The sequence below is a fragment of the Thamnophis sirtalis genome, unplaced genomic scaffold, assembly GCF_051295495.1.
Source record: "Thamnophis sirtalis isolate CommonGarterSnake01/CBP01778 unplaced genomic scaffold, rThaSir2_p1.2 scaffold_8, whole genome shotgun sequence".
NCBI classification, from domain to species: Eukaryota; Metazoa; Chordata; class Lepidosauria; order Squamata; family Natricidae; genus Thamnophis; species Thamnophis sirtalis.
The window spans coordinates 78,859,548-78,880,705 of record NW_028261388.1 but is presented as its reverse complement, the minus strand read 5'-3'; the positions used below and the strand labels follow the sequence as shown (position 1 = coordinate 78,880,705).

At 38.5% G+C, this 21,158-nt stretch overlaps 1 protein-coding gene across 10 annotated transcripts in view; it reads left to right on the top strand.

The window, feature by feature from the left end:
• Positions 1-21,158, top strand: part of CTNND2 (catenin delta 2) — a 468,899-nt gene that overhangs the window by 55,350 nt on the left and 392,391 nt on the right. For all 10 annotated transcript variants that reach the window (XR_015697560.1, XM_087721965.1, XM_087721966.1 and 7 more), the window contains exon 2: positions 16,929-17,062. Coding sequence is in view for 9 of the 10 variants with exons in the window: in XM_087721965.1 (XP_087578091.1) it covers positions 16,929-17,062 (134 nt within the window). In the remaining variant the exon portion in view is untranslated. The remainder of the gene's footprint in view (positions 1-16,928; positions 17,063-21,158) is intronic.

Genomic DNA, 21,158 nt, shown 5'->3' with positions numbered 1-21,158 from the left:
GAAGGGAAGATTTTTTCCAATTTTTTATTTTATTTTTTTATTCTCTTACATACCATCTTAAGTACCATATTTTTCAGAGTATAAGATGCACTTATAGTGGAGTATAGATTCTGGAGTCCATTTGCGGGGATTTCAAGTCTAAACTTTAGAGTTGCGCTGGTCTCAGTGACCCCTGTGAAATGATTGTTCGACCCCAAAGGGGTCACAACCCACAAGTTGAGAACCGCTGCTATAGACAGAAGCACATGGAAGGAAATATCAAAAACAATATATTAATCTTTAACCTAAGGCCCTTTCTCCAGCTAGACATCCTGTGAGATTCTTTCTAGTGCATAATAGTATCTGTTTTGATTGGGGGGGGATTCCCCCTCAATTGATATTGTTGATCTATTGGCTTGACCATCAAAATTACTTTTGAGGAAACCCTGAGCCAAATTGGGGGTACAGTTTGCAGTGGGAGGAGGATAGAGAGCAGAGATGGGTTCCTACCAGTTCGCACCTATTCGGTAGAACCGGTTCGTCAAATCTACCGAACCAGTTAGAAGAGGTTCCACCAGTGGACCCGGAAAGCAGGCTACACCTACAGAAGAGGTTCCAATTTTTTTTGAAACCCACCACTGGTCCTTGGATATGATTATTCTACACTATCATGCTCATATTTATAAAACTCAGTGCCTCTGTGAAAGGTAAGGATGACTACTGCGTTTGTGGCGCAATCAGAACATTGCGTGTGTTGAAGTTGTTTTAACGCAAACCAAAGATGCCTTTTAAAAAACAAGTTTACATCATATTCTTATGCATGCCAGTGCTGTGTGTGAGGTAATTTAAGGTGGTTCTGACAAGTGTCGTCGGCATCGTCATATCCGGTCACATGGGCGGCAAGCCACTCCCATCCGGTCACATGGGCGGCAAGCCACACCCACAAAGGAGGCCACACCCACAGAGTAGGTTCGAACAATTTTTGAAACCCACCACTGATAGAGAGAAATCATGCAACAAAACATTAGAAGAGTGCTTATTCTTAAATTGGAATTTTAAAATAGATCCAAATCCAAATAATTGAATTACCAATTTGCATGCCAGCAGTGGATTTGGATTTACTTTGCTTGAATAATAGTTTCCGTGGAGAGTAGCATACTTGTTTTACAAGGATGGAAATGTAGTACAGTATGGGGTATGCCTTTCAAATTAAGAATTACATACTTCACTAGGCATGTTGAAGGCTTTTGGCATATGAAAATATATCCTTTGGACCTCTACCAGTAGATTAATCAGATGGAAGATTTATTCTTAGGTCAGATTTTTTTTTTTTTTGCCAGAGGGAATCACTCATTTATGCTGAGGTGGCGCAGTGGTTAGGGTGCAGTACTGCAGGCCACTTCAGCTGACTGTTATCTGCAGTTCGGCGGTTCAAATCTCACCGGCTCAAGGTTGACTCAGCCTTCCATCCTTCCGAGGTGGGTGAAATGAGGACCCAGACTGTGGGGGCGATATGCTGACTCTGTAAACCGCTTAGAGAGGGCTGAAAGCCCTATGAAGCGGTATATAAGTCTAACTGCTATTGCTATTATTAAAAATGCATGTCTTCATTGTGTACATCAGGATTTTTTAAAACAAAATTGGAGCTGCAAAAGAGGAAAGGGAAACAGCAAAAGAGAAATACTCAAAAGATGCTAAATTCAGTTACCTTTGAGTAGAACACAGACTGGCAGGCAGACACAGACACAACAGTCATCATAGCTCAAATCATGTTCAATAAATCAAAACAACATTTTATGCTGCATTTATCTTTTATTGCTCCATATATTGCTATCTATATCCCCTGTTCTCCAACCCAGAGCCGAGGTGGCGCAGTGGTTAGGGTGCAGTACTTCAGGCTACTTCAGCTGACTGTTATCTGCAGGTCAGCGGTTCTAATCTCACCGGCTCAAGGTTGACTCAGCCTTCCATCCTTCCGAGGTGGCCGAAATGAGCACCCAGACTGTGGGGGCAATATGCTGACTCTGTAAACTGCTTAGAGAGGGCTGAAAGCCCTATGAAGCGGTATATAAGTCTAACTGCTATTGCTATTACTATTGTTATTAAGTTTAATTTCTTAGCTGATATGTAGCTTGCCCCAGAGAAATGATGTGATGAGGACAAAACATTAAAAATAAGATAAAATTGCCCCATTCACTTTTTTAAAGCTCAGTTAAATTGGAAACCTCTGTCCACATTGGTTTTTAAGCTTTGATTATTTTTACCCCCTCCTTGGACTAATTGGTTAGATTTGATTGACAGGTCGGAATTAGATTTTTCTATAACTTCTTTGTACCCAAACTGTTTGGGGATGGATTTTGTCCAATTCACTACAACTATGAAAAGCTATTTACAATATAATCTTCAATCTACCCAGAATTCCCCAAAACCTGAAATAAAATCCATTGTTAGATTGCAAGGGTTAAATAGGAGATCAAATTATAGTTTGGAATTTCAAACAGAGTCATAATTCACTATTCTTGATAGTGGCTAATCAGTTTTGAATGACACTAATTTAATGCCTGTTCCTGACCAGGATACTATAACAGTGTGCATTAGAGTGTCCTGGGGATATATGCAGCCCCCATCCTCCTTGTATTTTGAAAAGAAGTGAAGAGTGTTCTGGATCTGTTCCAGAGGTGGGTGGCAAATCCCAGCAATACCGGTTCACTTGTGCTCATGTGCGGTACTTCTGCGCATGCACAGAAGTGTTTTGGCGGATGGGCAGAGCCTCCCGCTGCCGCCACTACCAGGTTGCCCAATCCAGGCTGAACCGGGAGCAACCCACCTCTGATCAGTTCCCAGATTAACCGAGATCCCATGATAATTTTCTTAATTTTTGCTTAGAAAGAAACTGAAAAGTATAAATGTTAGCATGCGTCTTTGCAAGACAATTTCCTCCACTTCCTCCTTCAAACCACCAATTATAGGGCCTTCCTAGCTATCAGTCCTGTCCAAAGTATCTCAAATTGCTTTTCAGCCTGAGAATGTCCTTTATATCTATTGCTAGCCATATTCCAGTTTATCACCTGCTGTAACTGCCTTTTCATTACCTCTGGTCTAATAGCTTCTGTCTCCATCAAGTTTGATTTAATGGCAGCTATCTCTTGGCCTCAGATCCATCCATGTTCAGCAGCAGCCCCCTCACAGCAGTAATTGCTAAGTTTGGCTCAGGAGTCTTTGATGAGACACTTCGTCAAAGCCCATCTTTTAGAAGCCCAAGTAAACAGTGTCTAGTGGATCATTTCTTCCAGGGTGCTTGTTTATCTCAGGCTTATATTTTCAGAAGCATCTGTTAATTCTTCAGCAAGATTTATCCTTCTGTGTGCTTGACAACTTTATCTTTAATAATGCTTTCTCTATTGAACAGATGTTGAACTGGCTAGCTTGCAATTTTCTCAGCCTTCATCCCGCAGTTCTCTTTTTAAAAATTGGCATTGACTTTTCCATGTTTGCATACTGTGATACAGTTGCTAATCTTAGAGCAGTTCAACTATGTCGGTTTTGTACAAGTTATTTTTGGGTCCCCTGGGTTGGATTCAGAATTAGGCAGACTTGCAATAAACAATTGAATCAATGGGATAAGTTAGCCACGACTAAATTAAGTAAGTTTGCTTTTTAACCAAGTCTAGATTCAGCCCAATTTCATTTGTGGGAATTACTTAGCAACATTTGTTACTAGATGACTTTAGTTTATTTAATGTTGCTCAAATTAATGCCAGCTACGACTAGTGCAGTAAAACCCACAGGGACACCTGTACTTTTACCTATTTTAAATTAGCCTATCTGTCAGAGATATGAAGGGAAAGAAGTATACCCTCTTTGTTGCTGTCAACACACTGATTAAAAAATAATTGTATGTGGACAATTTGGACATAGTTACAAAAATGGATTTTTCTCAGGTTAGGAGCCATTACTATTTCCCTAAAGTTTATACATTAGTATAACAAAATCAAACTCCAATATTAGTGTTTATAGGACAAGATTCTAGACGGCTACATTAGGCATGCCTCAGAGAAATATTAACATTTTTAAATATTTCAGTTGTAGGATACAATATTACATAAAATCAGAGGGGGGTTGTACTCTGTGTTCCATAGTTAGTTTGAAATATGGCTTAACTGCTTATTACATACAGATACACATGTCCAAAGACCTGTAATCCATTTATTATTAGATGTCCTGGAACTCCAAAATCCAGTGTAGTCTTTGTTGACCTGTGTGATTCAGTATGGATTCTGTGTCGATTCAGTATGGATTTCTAAATTTTTTATCTCAACATATTATTTATGGGAGGGATTATCCCATCCAGGCAGTGATGATGACAGACACTACTTATCAAAGAAAATAGGTCAGCATGGAATGTTGCAAGTATATCAGACAGTTGATGAAAAAAGGGCATTGGAAGAATATCTGAAGGACAGTGAAAAAGATGTACCGAAGCTAGTATTTCATGAAGGCTTATGAGCTATGCCATAGGTTCAAGTATATTCAACAAGGTCTCATCAGAGCAGCCAGTCAAAGAATGTCTCTCTCATTCAGTCCTAACAATAAACATGTACATACTACTTCGTGGCATTCATGAAAACATTGCACAGTTTCATTGATTTGTTGGCTCAAGGAAGAACACCACCATCTGCTTGCTTTAGTTATAGGCAGTACATTATAAGTATGCATTGTCCATCAGCCAGACATTTATAACCAGGGATTGCCCATGTTGCTTTGGGCAATCACTGGTTATAAATGTCTGACTTATCGACAATGCATACTTACAATGTACTGCCTAAAACTAAAATGTGCAGATGATGTTCTCCTTTGTTGAACTGACAAACGTTTTTGATGATGCAATTATGCAAGATGAGCAACAATACAAATCAAATAAACAAACTGTCAGCATTCCAAGTATCATGTAGAATTAAATCAGAGTCCAAGGCAAAATGATCCTTAAAGTTCCAATTTAATAAGACAGACATCTTAGCGCATCTGTGTTAATCCCAATTCTGGAAATGACATCAGAATTCCATCCAGTTAAAAGTTCATGATCTTGTCTCCACACCCACAATCCATCACATGGTCCAATCGTCTTCTTCCACGCTGGCATCCACACCCAGCTGCTTCCGGTCAGGTGTAAAAGTGCGGAGACAAAAGATGACCTTGGCTTCTAGAAAAGAATGACAACAATACATTCCACAATCCTACTCCTGTCTATTCCCCCCTCCCATCAACTAGACTAATAAAACAGCATAATGAAATAAGAGAAAGTGTGGCAGGCCAAAATTCTAAAAGGAATATAATTGCAGGCCTGACACAAACATTCATATTATATGAATATATAAAATGATGGTGTGAGTCCCATTTTGACTTCATAATATGTAATGGAAGGAGATATTAAAGTAACATTGAACAATATACCAAAAATATGTAATTTAGTATTTATGTATGAAGAACTTTAGATTCATCACCTTTGCACTGTAAGTAAAATTATTTTACTTTAATTTCAACTCTGAAACTTCCATTTTTAAATTAGTTTAAAATTAATTAAACGTGTTCACTCTTTACCTGCAAGAAGTAAGGTTGACTATATTTCTCCCTGTCAACCTTTTTACTTGCTGCTTATTATCTTATATATGTATTTTATTATTAAATGAATAATATACAGCATCAGAAAAAGTGTACTCATGAAAGTTCCGTAGAATTCTGTGAGTTCCTCCTATTGTTACAACAGAAGATCTTAATATAATGTGAATTGTAATGGAGTTTTGTTCAAGTATGCGTGATGAAGAGAAAGTAATTTTCTCCTTTCTTATAATATGAGAACTCTACTTAGCCTTGACTGAAACCATAACAAACTAAGGAAAGTAGGATTACTTCTGCACTTGCATGAGACCATCTCAAAATATAAAGAATGTAGGATAGATTGGGAAATAGGAAAAAAAAAATCCAGAAGAAGAAAATGACAAACCATTTCAGTATTTTGCCAAGAAAATTATTCTTATCCATGAAGTCATTAGGAACCAAATTCAGCTTCAAATACATTTATATTAGCATAATATCATTAATTGTATCATGGCATTGGCAGTAAATTTAAACATAAAAGAAAATACTTCCTCACATAATACATCATTTATTATAAATCCATGAAATAATGTTGGACTTCATCCCAAAACCATTTGCTTTAATATTTTAGTGATCAATATTGGAATCGACCAACCTCTGGAGGCCACAAATACATCACACCTGATTTATGGAATTTGTGGCAACTCATTAACAGTATTCATCACTTTAGGTGTCTTTAAAATTGGGTTTAAATACATTCCAAAGGGGAAGCATTCTGATTGCTATCAATTTTAATACCTGAGTAGAATCACTCAGATCAAAAGCAATAGTCCTCCTTGCTCTCCAGCAAATAGAATGCAAAGCTATACTGCCTCTGATTTATGCATGTTGTAAACCAGTGGTGGGTTTCAAAAATTGTTCGAACCTACTCTGTGGGTGTGGCCTCCTTTGTGGGAGTGGCTTGCCGCCTATGTGATCGGATGGGAGTGGCTAACCGCCCATGTGACCAGATATGAAGATGCCGACGACACTTGTCAGAACCACCTTAAATTACCTCACACACAGCACTGGCATGCATAAGAATAGGATGTCAACTTGTTTTTTAAAAGGCATCTTTGGTTTGTATTAAAACAACTTCAACACACGCAATGTTCTGATTGCACCACAAACGCAGTAGTCATCCTTACCTTTCACAGAGGCACTGAGTTTTATAAATAGGAGCATGATAGTGTAGAATAATCATATCCAAGGACCAGTGGTGGGTTTCAAAATTTTTTGGAACCTCTTCTGTAGGTGTGGCCTGCTTTCCGGGTCCACTGGTGGAACCTCTTCTAACCGGTTCGGTAGATTTGACGAACCGGTTCTACCGAATAGGTGCGAACTGGTAGGAACCCACCTCTGTTGTAAACATAAAATAATTTAGGGTTATGCACCTGTGACTAATATTTGGGAGAATTTCATTTAATTGCATATGAAATCTGATGTTCTTGTTATGGGAAGATGTTTTCAGTTCATGTCAAGAATTCAAATAAATGAAAAAAAATATTTATTTTGTCAAAGTATATTCCTTATAAGATTCTTCAGTAACATGATTTCTAAACTTGCTATTTTTTTCCTATAGCATTCTCGGATCACTTATTTTGAAAGGAAGTTGTATGATTTTGTATTTAGATCACATATTAAATCTTGAAATACTTATGAATTACAGCCAATGAATTGCCATTTTTATATCTCTTGCTGCCACCTATTGAACTTCCACATTTTTACAGCGTAATTTAGTTAACCCTTTCATTCCTATCTGGAACTAGGATCAAGAATTATGACTTACCTCCCATTCCCACCTAATATTTAAAATATAATCACTATATAGTGATGTTCTTGTAAAGTAGTATATAATCACAAGACTATTTTGTAAATATAATGTATTTGTTTCCAGTCACAGGATAATATTTGGACTAGCTAAGACTTGTATCCATTACCAATTGAACCTCACTGTGAGAGAAATGAAACAAAGACGTTTAAACTATATTTAATATCCTGATCTAGAAGTACGTCCTTTTTGAATGGTCCCTTGTGGGCTAATCCTATATTTAGATTCATTTTTTTAAATTTTCCTTATATTTCCACAAAAGCTTAATATGACCTTTACATTCTTCAGAATTGCCTGAATGTAAAATTAATGCATAAAAATACTTTAAAAGAACATATTTGATTAAAAGTGTGTTAATGTGAGCTAACAAATTCCTTGCTACACCACACTCCCACTTCTACACAGTGCTCACACCTAGTACTTTTAACTATTTAAATTTCAAAGTTCACTTCATTTAGGGGACTAATGCTACTAACAGGAAATAGCTGTAAATAATGGTTCACCGACAAAAGGGTGACCGACAAAAGCGTGCCCGACTAAACCGCGGTGACAAAACCGTGAGTTCTAAACCGTGCCGACGAATGAGCGCTGAATCACGCTGACAACAGTGCGTCGACAGAAGCGGGCTGTAAACCTAAACCTAATGCTAACCCTAAACCTAACCCTAAAGCTAACGCTAACCCTAAACCTAAACCTAACCCTAAACCTAACTCTAAACCTAACCCTAAACCTAACCCTAACCCTAAACCTAAACCTAACCCTTACCTTAACTTAAATCGCGCTTCTGTCGACACGCTGTTGTCGGCGCGTTGATGATGTTGCAGTTTTAGCGCCGTGGTTTTGTCACCACGCTTTTGTCGTGCACGCATTTGTCAGGTCACGGTAAATAACTGGTTATCTAATACAGAGGTCCCCAACCCCAGGTCCGGGGACTGACATTGGGCCATGGCATGCCAGAAATTGGGCTGTGCAAAGAAGCAAAACCCAATCTAATCTGTAGGATGCAGGCAGCATGTGAAACCAACACCCCTCCAGTCCACCGAAAAACCTCTCTCCACAGAACTGGTCCCTGGTGCCCAAAAGGTGGGGGCGGGGAGAGGGTGTGCTAATCTAAAACTTTCATTGCCCTAAAACAAGTTGTTGCTATAATCTGTGGCAGACACGGTTATTCCTCATCTATTTTTGAAACTTTCTTCTGCTGATGTTTTTTTTTTACAAAGGCAGAAGGATTATCTTTTTTGACCAGCATTTTACCATTTATAAAGTTTGAAGCTGTACATGTGACCAAGTTATCCCAGGGGTGGGAATGAAGAGAAAGTCATATCAAAACTAATGGGCATTAGACCCCAGAAGATGAAGAATATGTCTGGAGTTGGATAGTTGCAACCATCCTTTTGGGAGAGTATTTAAAAGTGTTTTGTATTGTTACAAATTTTGTTAGCCATATATTAAATTATATATTTTCCTCTATTTATTTAATATTTTACCCAGCCTAGAGATTTTGTTTAGACATGCGTGTATTTATGGCTTTTTTATTTTGTGTAATTTTTTTAAAAATTTTGTTTAGCTTTTAAAAAAATATTGTTTGTATCCCACCCTTCTTGTGCTTGACTGTGACCATCTATGACCATAATAAAGATTTTATTGAGTGTATAAGTAAGCTTGTTCATACTGTTGCTCATCACAGTGTTCATATTGACATGCTATTTAGTCTTAGTTCTTATATGGTTCAACCCCTCTTTTGGAAATCAAACTGTTGTGCCATTGTACTTTATCAATTGCAGCTAGTTTCATAAACTGAAGGAGCTCCTGTTGTCAGATTTGCTGGAAAGGGGAGATATGGATAATCTTATGAGTGTACTAAAAGGTGTGTGTGTGTGTGTGTGTGTGTGTGTGTGTGTGTTTGTGTGTGTGTATACTCATGGATGTACAAAAGCTAGTCATGAAGAGTTCAATGAGTAGGGAGTAGGGAGTAGGGAGCCAATTACCTCCCAAAGACCTATTAGATCTCACAGGGTTGGCCTCCTCCGGGTTCCGTCTACCAGCCAATGCCATCTGGCGACTACCCGGGGGAGGGCCTTCTCTGTGGCAGCTCCGGCCCTTTGGAACGAACTCCCCGCAGAGATTCGGACCCTCACCTCTCTCCAGGCCTTCCGAAAAGCCGTCAAAACCTGGCTGTGCCGGCAGGCCTGGGGTTGACGAGTTCCCCTCCCCTCTCGACCTGTGTGGCTGTGCGATTCTTGGCTATTTTAACTACTTGTATTGTGTTCTATGTTCCCTTTCCCCCTTTGAGTTGTTCGCCGCCCTGAGTCCCTCCCGGAAAAGGGCGGCATATAAATAAAACAAAAAAACAAAACAAAACAAAAAAAAGATGTCAATTTTGCCAAGGATTGTCAATGCTTTGATGATTCTCAAAGTTTTGTTAAACTCAGTTTCTGGGTATCACCCCAGCAAATCATACAAATGCTGAAAATATTGTAGAGATTTTTGTAAAGACTTCTCTGATTCAGTACAAAGCCTATGGAGTTATCTGGCTTTTATTTAGACACTGCCTCTCTAATGATGGGTAAACACAAAAGAATGGAATGATTTCTACAGGAAAAAAACCCAACATGGTGAAGAAAATTATGTTGACCTTGCTTATCCTTTAACCCAGAAAAAATATCAGGAAACCTCCTTCCTTTGATATTCACGAGTTTTTGAACTCTGTTTTTGAAAGAATGCCAAAAGAAATGAACTTTACCTAGAAAACATTAAATTTTGTAACAAAGCCATCGGAAATGTTATCAAATATGCTACAACTTGATATTAAGCATGTCTCACAGACACTTGAAAGGATCCCAAATATTTCAGATGGCCTTAAGCTATTTCATAACTCATAACCTAAGCTATTTCATAACTCCCAGTCCTCCGGGATTGGGCGGCCTATAAATCGTAGAAATAAATAAATAATGAATCTATTCTACCAAAACATAAAACAAGAAAACAGGTAAATAATTGGAAAACACAAAGATAGAATAACAAATATATTCAGGGGCACTTTTTGTAAACTCTTATGTTCTGTAAGAGACTGGCAACTACCCGGAGGAGAGCCTTCTCGGTGGCTGCTCCGACCCTTTGGAACGAACTCCCCGTGGAGATTCGGACCCTCACCACCCTCCAGTCCTTCCGCGCCGCTTTAAAGATCTGGCTGTCCCGGCTGGCCTGGGGTTAAGATTGTAGCCCCACCCGAACTGTGTGACTGTTGTGCTCTCTTTTTTAACATGTTGTATTGTCTACTGTTTGTCTCCCCCCCCCCCTTTTTGAATTGTGAGCTGCCCTGAGTCCCCCCAGGGAAAAGGGCGGCATACAAATAAAGGAAACTAAAATAAAGGAAACTGTATCTGCATGTAGTTATTTATATGCCAGTTTCAAAACTTTAACATATTGTGCCAAATTGAGTAACATGATCCATAGATTGTCGTCTTCCTATGATAAAGCTTTGTGGCCAAAGATTCAGGTATGGTCCAAAGATTCTGTTGCAACTCTTTATATCACCAAGGAAGACTTTCAAAAGACAGATTTATGTATGTTTCCTTTTTTTTTTTACAGTTGATCAAGAAAAGTAGATCTGATCATCTGACTTTGCCATAATATACACTGAAACAAAGAATTTTAGAAATAACTTGGCGTTCTTGGAGGGGAAATTCCAATTCAGTAACTCAACAATAAAGGCAACAGTTGTTTGTGGTTGTATGTTTAGACACAAGCTGAACTAATGGTAGATAGTACTTCTTGTTATATTACCACCAAAGAGACAAAATAATCCATTTACTGTGTTTGTTTATTTTTATCCCACCTTTATTACTTTTATAAATAATTCAAGGCAATGTACGTACCTAGTAACTTCCTCCTCCTATTTTCCCCAGGACAGCCCTGTAAAATGAGTTGGGTTGAGACAGTGATTGGCTTAAGTGTAGATTAATGCAGATTTGTTTACAAAAAAAAACTTGAGAAAGGAAGAACTCATTAGTTTTAGCTATCAAAAATGTTAAATCCACCTGCTGTTGCACAGCACAATTACTAGCCATTTTACATTTTGTGAAATATTTGTTACTCATTCTGCATGATAATATTTCATCTGAAAGCATTTCCCACATGGTTAGAAAAACAATAATCAAAATTTGAAATTCCTTCAAAAAGCCAGTAGAAGGGCAGGGAACAACGTGAAAGTCTATAAAACATATAAATATTGGAAACAGTCTTTGTAAGATGAAAAATGATATATTCAAGAGATACAGGTGTACTGAAGCCCCCAGGAAGATACAAGGGTTGATAACCTGAATACCTCTGAGATTTCTAATAGGACCAAGATTTCTGTATCTTTTCAATATCCTCTATTACGAGGGATTTGGAGATGAAAATGCATAGAATTGCAAACATACATGAGACTCGGAAGATTAAAATTATTTTTTAGGAGCAATTAGTAAGCAGGTCTCAAATATAGGTGATTTTCTTTGGCATGCCAACAAAATAAGCAAGAACTATTGAAGATGAAAAAAATCACTTGCAAGAGGCTGCTGACTGTGTTTAAGCAAAGCCACACAAGAGCAAATCATAATAAAAACCTGGTACTTGGTTAGTCAAATTTACTTGACCATGAGGCATTCGGTCAACTGAATGACAATCATACTTGAAATTTTCTCCATCTTTTCTCCAATCCCCTACTACAATTTTTCCATTTCAATTTAATAAAATTTGTATGCCGCCCACTCCCTTGGGACTCTGGGCGGCTTACAGGCACGATAAAAGAAGCATTTAAAAATTTAAGATAAAAAGATACAATTATTAAAATTACGCACCATCCATTCTGTCTAGTGGGGCTGGATATTGATCAACAGCCCCAGGCCTGCCGGAACAGCCATGTTTTGTTGGCTTTACGGAAGGCCGGGAGAGTGGTAAGGGTCCGGATCTCTACGGGTAGATCGTTCCACAAGGCCGGCGCAGTTACAGAGAAGGGGGTGGGGGGTCCCCGGGGGGTCGCTAGCCGGCATTGTCCGGTCGACGGCACCCAGAGGAGGCCCAACCTGTGCGATCTTGTTGGTTGTTGGGAGATAAGTGGCAGGAGGCGGTCTCTCCGGTAGCCAGGTCCTAAACCATGTAGGGCTTTAAAAGTAATGACTAGCACCTTGAAGCGTGTCCGGAGACTAATGGGGAGCCAAGGTGTGTGTGTGTGAGGGGGGCATTCTTATGTAACCTAATTTGTGGTTGTTGTTTTTTTTCAAATTTAGGGTAATACTTTCAAAAGTATTAGTCTTAGTATGGAAAATGTCAGACTGACATTAATAGAAACAGTTATTTATAGAATAATAGCTAACCAATTAATAGGAATAATAATGAAATGCCATATTGAGCACCTAGGATTAGCAAAGACAAAGAGTTGCTGAATGCATCCTACATATGCGCTGCTTTTTTGTGCTTTTTGTAATAATTGTTATCCATTGTCTTTTGGCCTCACGTAACATCACTGAAGGACAAATAGTTTTAATATGACACCGAAGGTGGCCTAAAGAAAAGCCTGAAAGAGATGGAGATGAAATCCCTCTATACAGAGTTATGCACATTAGAATATACTGTACATAGAATTCTGTTGTGGCCCAGCAGGAGCCGTTGGAGCTGCCACCAGACTCCGACAGCGAGGGGCCCTATGAGTTGGCTCTGGAGGATGTGGAGGACCCTGGACAGGGTTCCGACTCCGAACAGGGCGCAGATTTTTATTTTTATTTTATTTTATTTTAACTTTATTTATATGCCGCCCTTTTCCCTGAGGGGACTCAGGGCGGCTCACAATCCAAAGGGAGGGAAGAACAAAACAAGATACACACATAAAGACAATACATCATTAAAAAGCACAACAGTCATACTATTCGGGTGGGGTTGAAGTCTTTAGCCCCAGGCCTGTCGGGACAGCCAGGTTTTTAAGGCTATGCGGAAGGTCTGGAGGGTGGTGAGGGTACGAATCTCCACGGGGAGTTCGTTCCATAGGGTCAGAGCAACCACCGAGAAGGCTCTCCTCCGGGTAGTTGCCAGTCGACATTGACCGGCTGATGGAATTCGGAGGAGGCCTAATCTATGGGATCTTATTGGCCTAGTGGAGGTAATTGGCAGTAGGCGGTCTCTCAAGTACCCAGATCCAATACCATGAAGGGCTTTGAAGGTGACAACAAGCACCTTGAAGTGCACCCGGAGATCAACAGGTAGCCAGAGAGGCTGGTTGGCCACCAGGAGGCGCCTGAGCCTTGGACCAGTGGGGAGGAGACAAGGGAGTGTGATCCTGACGTCAGCAGTGAGTTGTTCCTGGATGCCTGGCACCGGAGATCTAATAGGCGTAAGGAACAGTTGCGCAGTTACAGGAGGTAATTGCACTCAGCTGGTGGTCATTTCCAGAATTGGGCTTTACACAGATGTGCTAAGATGTCTGATTTATTAAATTGGAACTTTAAGGATCGTTATGCCTTGGACTCTGATTTAATTCTACATGATACTTGGAATGCTGACAATGTTGTAACTTCAAATAACCATTAAGTGACCTGTCACATCTCAGGAATTACTTGTACTATTCTTATCTCCCAGTGTCCTAATCAACATTTCTTTGTTTTATTTTTTTTAATTTTATATATATAAAAAAAATGTTACCAGTTTTTTTAGAAACTACTAAGACCAATGATTTAGACTTATTTAATGCACACTCTATATTCCCATCAGAATTTTTCCTTAGTCACTTACGTTTGAATAAGAATAAACAAACAACTGTAAAAATGAAAATCAAATTGCATTGTTTGTTTTCAGTTGCTGAAGAGAAGAGGATATTATTCTGGCACCTAATATTTGAAAACAGTTCAAATGTAATTCCATATTGTCCTGTTCCAATAGTTTAATTTTGCAGGCAGCGTAATGAGGCACATTCCTAAACAAAAAAGAAAGCCAAGATGGCTTAGATTGGAAATATATTAAGTATTAATTTGGGACATTTATATTTTTGAATACATTTTATAACTATTTGTGGATTTATATTTTTTTCTTTAAATTAAAGGATCAATTGTGTATTATTTTGAAAGTTCTTAATACAGTATAAATATTGTAAGAATTAGATATCTATTGATTTCACAGTCATTGTACAAATTCAAAATGAAATGCAATTTTCATTAGCAGATTTCAGTAGCTTAAAAAAACAGGATGATGTACAAAACTTTCTTTTTTTAAATGTTTCTTGACTGCTAATGATATCCCCTTAATTTTTTACTTAAAGGGAAAAATAAATTGCTAAAGAGGTATAAAATTCTTCATGAATAAATATTAAATTTTATTATTTCCTTTTCCCTAAAATTAACTATAAGGAAACAAACATAGCATATAATATGAAAACAGAAAGTTATGAATATTGTAAGATGTGAGAAAAAATTAGCATGTTAACAGGGACTTCTCTTTCTCTTTTTTCCCCTCGGTCTTGTTCTCTCCAGTGATATCATCACCTCCCCATTATGCTTTGTATGGTCCTTGACTTTTGTGCGTTTGCGTGTGTGCGCCAGTGGTGGGATTCAAATAATTTAACAACCAGTTCTCTGCCCTAATGACCAACTGGGTACACGGGGCTCAGTGGTCATGTGACTGGGTGGGCGTGGCCAACTCAATGTCACTCACGCTAATGGACGCTTCATCTTAGCTGTTACAATGTAATCAGGGTTAACCGGAGAGGCAGTTTCTGTAAGCAGGGCAACAAAGATGAGGCTAGAAACAACACCAGAATGTTCCCTTCTTGACTTCCTTACAGGATTAGCCCTGTAAAATGGAAAAACAAAACAAAAGGAGATTTCTTTCAACAACCGGTTCTCCGAACTGCTTAGAAAGTTAACAACCAGTTCTCCCAAATAGGTGCGAACTGGCTAAATCCCACCACTGGTGTGTGTCTGTCTGTGTCTGTCTGTGTCTGTGTGTGTCTGTGTGTGGTGTTGAAGTCTCAAAACAGATTCTCTGCTTTTTCTTTAAGTATTTTGGATTCCAGTGGTTTGAGTACAGAAAATTGTACAGAATCATTATACTTTCTGTGATTTTAGCAACTTTTTTTACATAAATGTCTTCGAATACTGCAGAGTTGGTCCCATTTCTCTTAACAAGCAGTTAAAAAATAATACATGATATTGTGGATGAAGGAAGTGGTGGATAATTAATTCTCTTAGCATATAAAGGGATTGTGTTACTTTATATTAGCTTGTTAGAACATTTAATAAAACCAGCCCTTAGTTATTCAGTGTAATCTACAATTTTAATCAGAAAGGTACATCTTTTAAACCTAGTAAATTCAGAGCTTTAAAGATAGCATTGTTATTGGCAAAATTAGTAAATCAAAGGCATTTAAGTTCAATTCCTTTACAATCAGAAATCTAGAAGATCTTGGCATGCTTGCTGTCTCACAGATGAACATAAGAAGAAATATGGTGGTTGAGACTAAAACTTAGCTGAATCCAGAATTCTATTTTCATTGTGACGAAAAGTGTTTGTGGGAAATTCTACAATATACCTTGCTTGTTACCTCAGCCTAGCTACTTTATAAAGCTGTAGAGGTGTAATACTACAATTTTCATATACATTGCATTTCTGGTGCAAAATCCAGCTGAAAGTAAATAAAAATAAATAAATATCATAGATATCTTGTTCTAGTCCAGGGGTAGTCAACCTTTTTATACCTACCACCCACTTTTGTATCTCTGTTAGTAGTAAAATTTTCTAACTGCCCACTGGTTCCACAGTAATGGTGATTTTCTAAAGTAGGGAAGTAACTTTACTTTATAAAATTTATGAAGCAGAGTTACAGCAAACCCCTACTGCCCACCATGAAAGCTGGAACGCCCACTATAGTGGGCGGTAGGGACCAGGTTGACTACCACTGATGTAGTCTATGGCCATACACTAGTTGGGCACAACTAAATTTTTTATGTCCTACTTGGTGACCCCATTGATTGATATTTGTAATAGATTGTAGTAGTAGTAGTAGTAGTAGTAGTAGTAGTAGAAGTAGATATTTGTAGTAGATTGTGTCTCCTCATAATACTTCACTACTCACTCTCATGGCCTACCCACTCTCATGGCCTTCCGTAAGGCTATTAAGACCTGGCTATTCCAGCAGGCCTGGGGCTGTTGACCTCTGGATTGAGGTCCAGCCCCGCTTAGATTGGGTGCATGTTGTGTCTTTTTAAATTTGTCGTGTTTTATCTGTTTTTAATTTCTTTTAATTTCTGTTGCTGTAAGCCACCCGGAGAGTCCTCCGGGATTGGGCGGCCTATAAATTTAATAAACAGTTAAACAGTTAAACAAAACAGTTCATGGCAGAAATGAAAATGGAGACTTCTTAGAAAATATTTTGTAGCCACCATAGAAAAGGAAAAGAAATATGTTTCAATTCTTGATAAAAACATTGGATGTAATTATCTGTCGTTTCTTATTATAGGAGCTATGCCTGTCCCTGACCAGCCATCATCATCGGACAAGACAAGTTCCCTTAGCCCCGTGTTGAATACATCCAATGGAGATGGATCTGAAACAGAAACCACGTCTGCCATTCTGGCATCAGTCAAAGAACAAGTAAGCAACTGCAAGAAATTGCAAATTCCAAAACTTTAAAGTGTGAGTCAAGTACATATTATGTTGTGCACATGGGCTCCCTCTTTGAACTTCCTTGCGGGATTTTCAGGTATAAATATATATACTAAAAGAATTAACTTTCTTAGTGTGCTATATTTGATTTGAGAAGGGATATATATATATTTATTTTTTCAAAGAAGTTTAAAACAACTACTAGTCAAAACTAAAGTTGCTGCTGTTGTCTTTCTTTCGCAGTATTAAGAACTGGAAAGCATGTGTCAGATCTCCTATATGTAAGGTGACCAGATTTTAACACTGGTAAAGCGGGACACCATTGACCGCCGGGGGGGGGGGGCGGTTCCGGTTCTTGATTAAAAATTTGGTCTATATGGAGCAACAAAAATTTTCATAGAACGCAAAAATAGTATTGTAATATTTTTTTTTAATTTCAACATAAGTACAATTTACAAATATAATACATTAAAAAAATTATGTATAGTATTATTTTACTCTTTGGCATATTTCTCATTTGAGTGAATTTTTTTTAGTAGATTGCTGTCGTTGTTTAAAAGGTCATGACATTTTTCACAAGAATTTGTTAAATTATATTTCACACATAAAATGGATTCCAAAAAGTCTCAACACTTAATTGTGATTTTTCTGATGTCTACACTTTATTTACCATAGAAAAAACGTGTTCAGTCGCAGCATTAGTTCCTGGTAAGGACAGCATGTATCCTGGCGAAATAGCCACATGGCCGCCAAAAACCGTATAGTCCCTTCCCGTTCTAACGTCGTTCCCTAACTTGCCGTGCATTCTTTCCAAAAATCGGGACTTTTTAAAAACGCCGCGGGACGCAGGACAAATTGTTAAAAATGGGGACTGTCCCGCCAAAAGCGGGATGTCTGGTCACCTTGTCTATATGATAAATAGGAGGCAATTATCTTCCCTCTCTGTTCTAGGTCCAGTCATTATTTGTTTCTCTTTTCCATAATCTTCAGTAGATTTTTACTAAATTGGGGAAAATTTTCTTCTTTATATAGTTTAGGATACTATTGTTGAAATAGTTCAGCATACTCACATTGTCTGTTTTCATAGTGCTTCCACCTTGTAATTTTAATATATTTTTCTCTTTTTATTTTCATAATTTATATACAATCAATTCCTCAAATATTTTGCACATTTCCCATTGAGATCTAGTCACGAGAAATAGTTTCTGTAGTAATTTTGTACTTAATTTGAAGAAATTAGTCAAAGTTAATAAACAAAGATACCTCTAATACCAAAGTTCAGAAGCATCAAAACTATTTCTATTCTGTTTTAATACAGTCCAACTTCTGCTTTTTTGTGTATGACAGGGGAAATCACTGCTTGTGTGATTTTGATCCTTGTAATAGACGAACATCCCAACATCCGAATATCATTTCTAAGATCTTCATTGCTCTCTGCTATGCACTATTTTGCAGCCCATTGCTGGTTCCTTTACTATTGATAATTGATTGAAAAAGCAGAAGATTATTAATCATTTCAGTATATTAATTGTCAATTCTAAGGCCAGTTTCTGTATCTGTTGTGGTGGTGATTAAATTTTAATCCAATTTTTTCATTGTGTTCCTTGACTTTCATTATTACACCTTGTACATCATTTGCATTTTCAGATTTCAGAATAGCATTATCACTATCATGGTGCAGGTTATTGATGTTTCTTCCTACAGTTTTAAAACTGTACTAATGTTCTTCCAATATGCTTCCCATAATATATATATTCAATATATATATTATTTAGATTGTGTTGTGGCCCAACAGGAGCCGTTGGAGCTGCCACCAGACTCTGACAGTGAGGGGCCCTATGAGTCGGTGGTTTGCCATTGCCATCTTTCACACATAAAATGATACCTTTCCTGTTCTGACCCCCTCCTCCGTCCAGTAATGACTGCTGAGACAAGCTTAACTGGAATGTACTTTAATAGCAAGAAACCAAAACCTCGGTGGCTGAAAGCCAAGCATAACAAACAGATAAGGACCTTGGCAGCAACTCAGACAAACTCCGGCAGCAATAAACACAGATAAAGCTTGGCAGCAATCCAGCCTGAAAAGCTCACAGTAACGTCCTCCGACATTCAATCCTGCGTTGACTTCTGCAAAGAGGGACATGTGCACAAGTAGCTTTTTATAGTCTGGAGAGGAGCCTAATGACCACCAGCTGAGTGCAATTACCTCCTGTAATTGCGTAATTGTTCCTGACGCCTATTAGCTCTTCGATGGCGTGCATCCAGGAACAACTCACTCCTGGCTTCCAGCTCACTCTCCCTTCTCTCCTCCCCACTGGTCCAAGGCTCAGGTGCCTCCTGGTGGCCAACCAGCCTGCTTGGAGTCGGAACCCTGTCCAGGGTCCTCCACATCCTCCAGAGCCGACTCATAGGGCCCCTCGCTGTCGGAGTCTGGTGGCAGCTCCAACCGCTCCTGCTGGGCCACAACACCTTTCCCATTGTCACTGAAGTCATTATCCACCCCCACCCTCAGCAATTCCCACTTTTGCCCATTAATGATTCCTGCTTATTTAAAAGGGGAGCTGGGATGATAGTCGTCCTTTGAGTGACCAAGAAACTGTCAGTCACCAAGAAACACATCACCACCATTAAGAGGCAGTACATGTAGTCCTTGATTTACACCCACAATTGCAACCAGAATTTCTGTTGGTAAGCAAGGTAATCACACCTAATTTTACGACCTTTTTTTCTGTGATTGTTAAGTGAATTTGGTCTTCCCTATTGACTTTGCATATTGGAAGCTGGCTGGGAAGATTGCCAACTGTAATCACGTGACTTGGGCTCACTGCAACTATTGCAGCTCTATGCTAATTGCCAAGCTTTCAAATTTTGATCACTGTAGAGATGGTGTAGCAATCGTAAATGTGAGGACTGCTTGGAAATCATTTTTTTCAGTGCCATCGTAATTTTGGGTGGTTTCTAAATGAATGGTTGTAACTCCATTTTAGGAGCTTATTTTTTTTTTAAAAAAAAAACCAATTGCACGAAGGAAGCTCTTGTAAAGCGAAGCTAGGATTTTTTTTTTAAGGAAAAGCAGATAAGGTTCTCAGGTACGGACTCTGCTTGTATTAATTTCAGATAAATATCTCAAAAATTGTCCTAAGAGGGGGTTCCTTACTTTGCGCCGTAATGAAAACAGCCAAGGTTTCTGGCACGGAGATATGATTCAGCCTTGGTTGCCCCCCCCTTCTGTTTGCAGCAGGAAAAAAAAGCTGCAAACTTCAAAGAAAAGCTCTTACCAGCTGGATCTCTCTCTCACTCTTCTTTGCCTGAAGAATGAGGCATCTACCAGGTATTTAGGCAGATAACGCGACTAGAAACCCGGGGGCAGCTCAGTTAAGCCGCCGCCATCAGCAAGGTCCCGCCCCGGAAGCCATGAATGGTTGTAACTCAAGGACTACCGATAAAGCAAAATATGTGTGTTGATTACTAATTGCATATAGTCATATTAACATGAGTTCTGAATTTTGTTTTTCTTATACCTGGAACTGTTAATTGACTAGATAAGGATGCTGCAAGGTTAAAAACATTGACAGGATAAAAACATGTTTGTACAATATAATGTACTTAAATCTTGGGCAATTAACAACGATCCTTTTGTCTATAATCTTTTATGGCAGGCAGATAGTAGTATTATTTTTTAAAATAGTATAAATATCAAGCAAGTAAGTGTATGCTTAGAGGTAATAGGCTTCATTCTGCCATTCTTAGCAGATGGAGAAATTGTGATCTATGCAAGAAAGTCTATTTTGAACCATTTATTCATTCTAACACTAGAAGCATGTGTTTTGTTTGCTATTATTAATAGGGCAAACAGCCTGCATGAGAGCTAAGAGGCAGAAATATTTGGAATGGGGGCTGTCGCCCTTTTTTGCTCTTTCATAAACATTTGTACTGCATGTTTTTTTCCCTAAATAAACCAGTGCAATGAACAGTCAAATCCCTCTCTCTAGCAATAAAATAAAATTATTGTCTGTGTAAATTATACTGCTTCTTTCTCAGGCAGTATAATTTACACAAATGATGTGTTTCCATCATTTGTAGC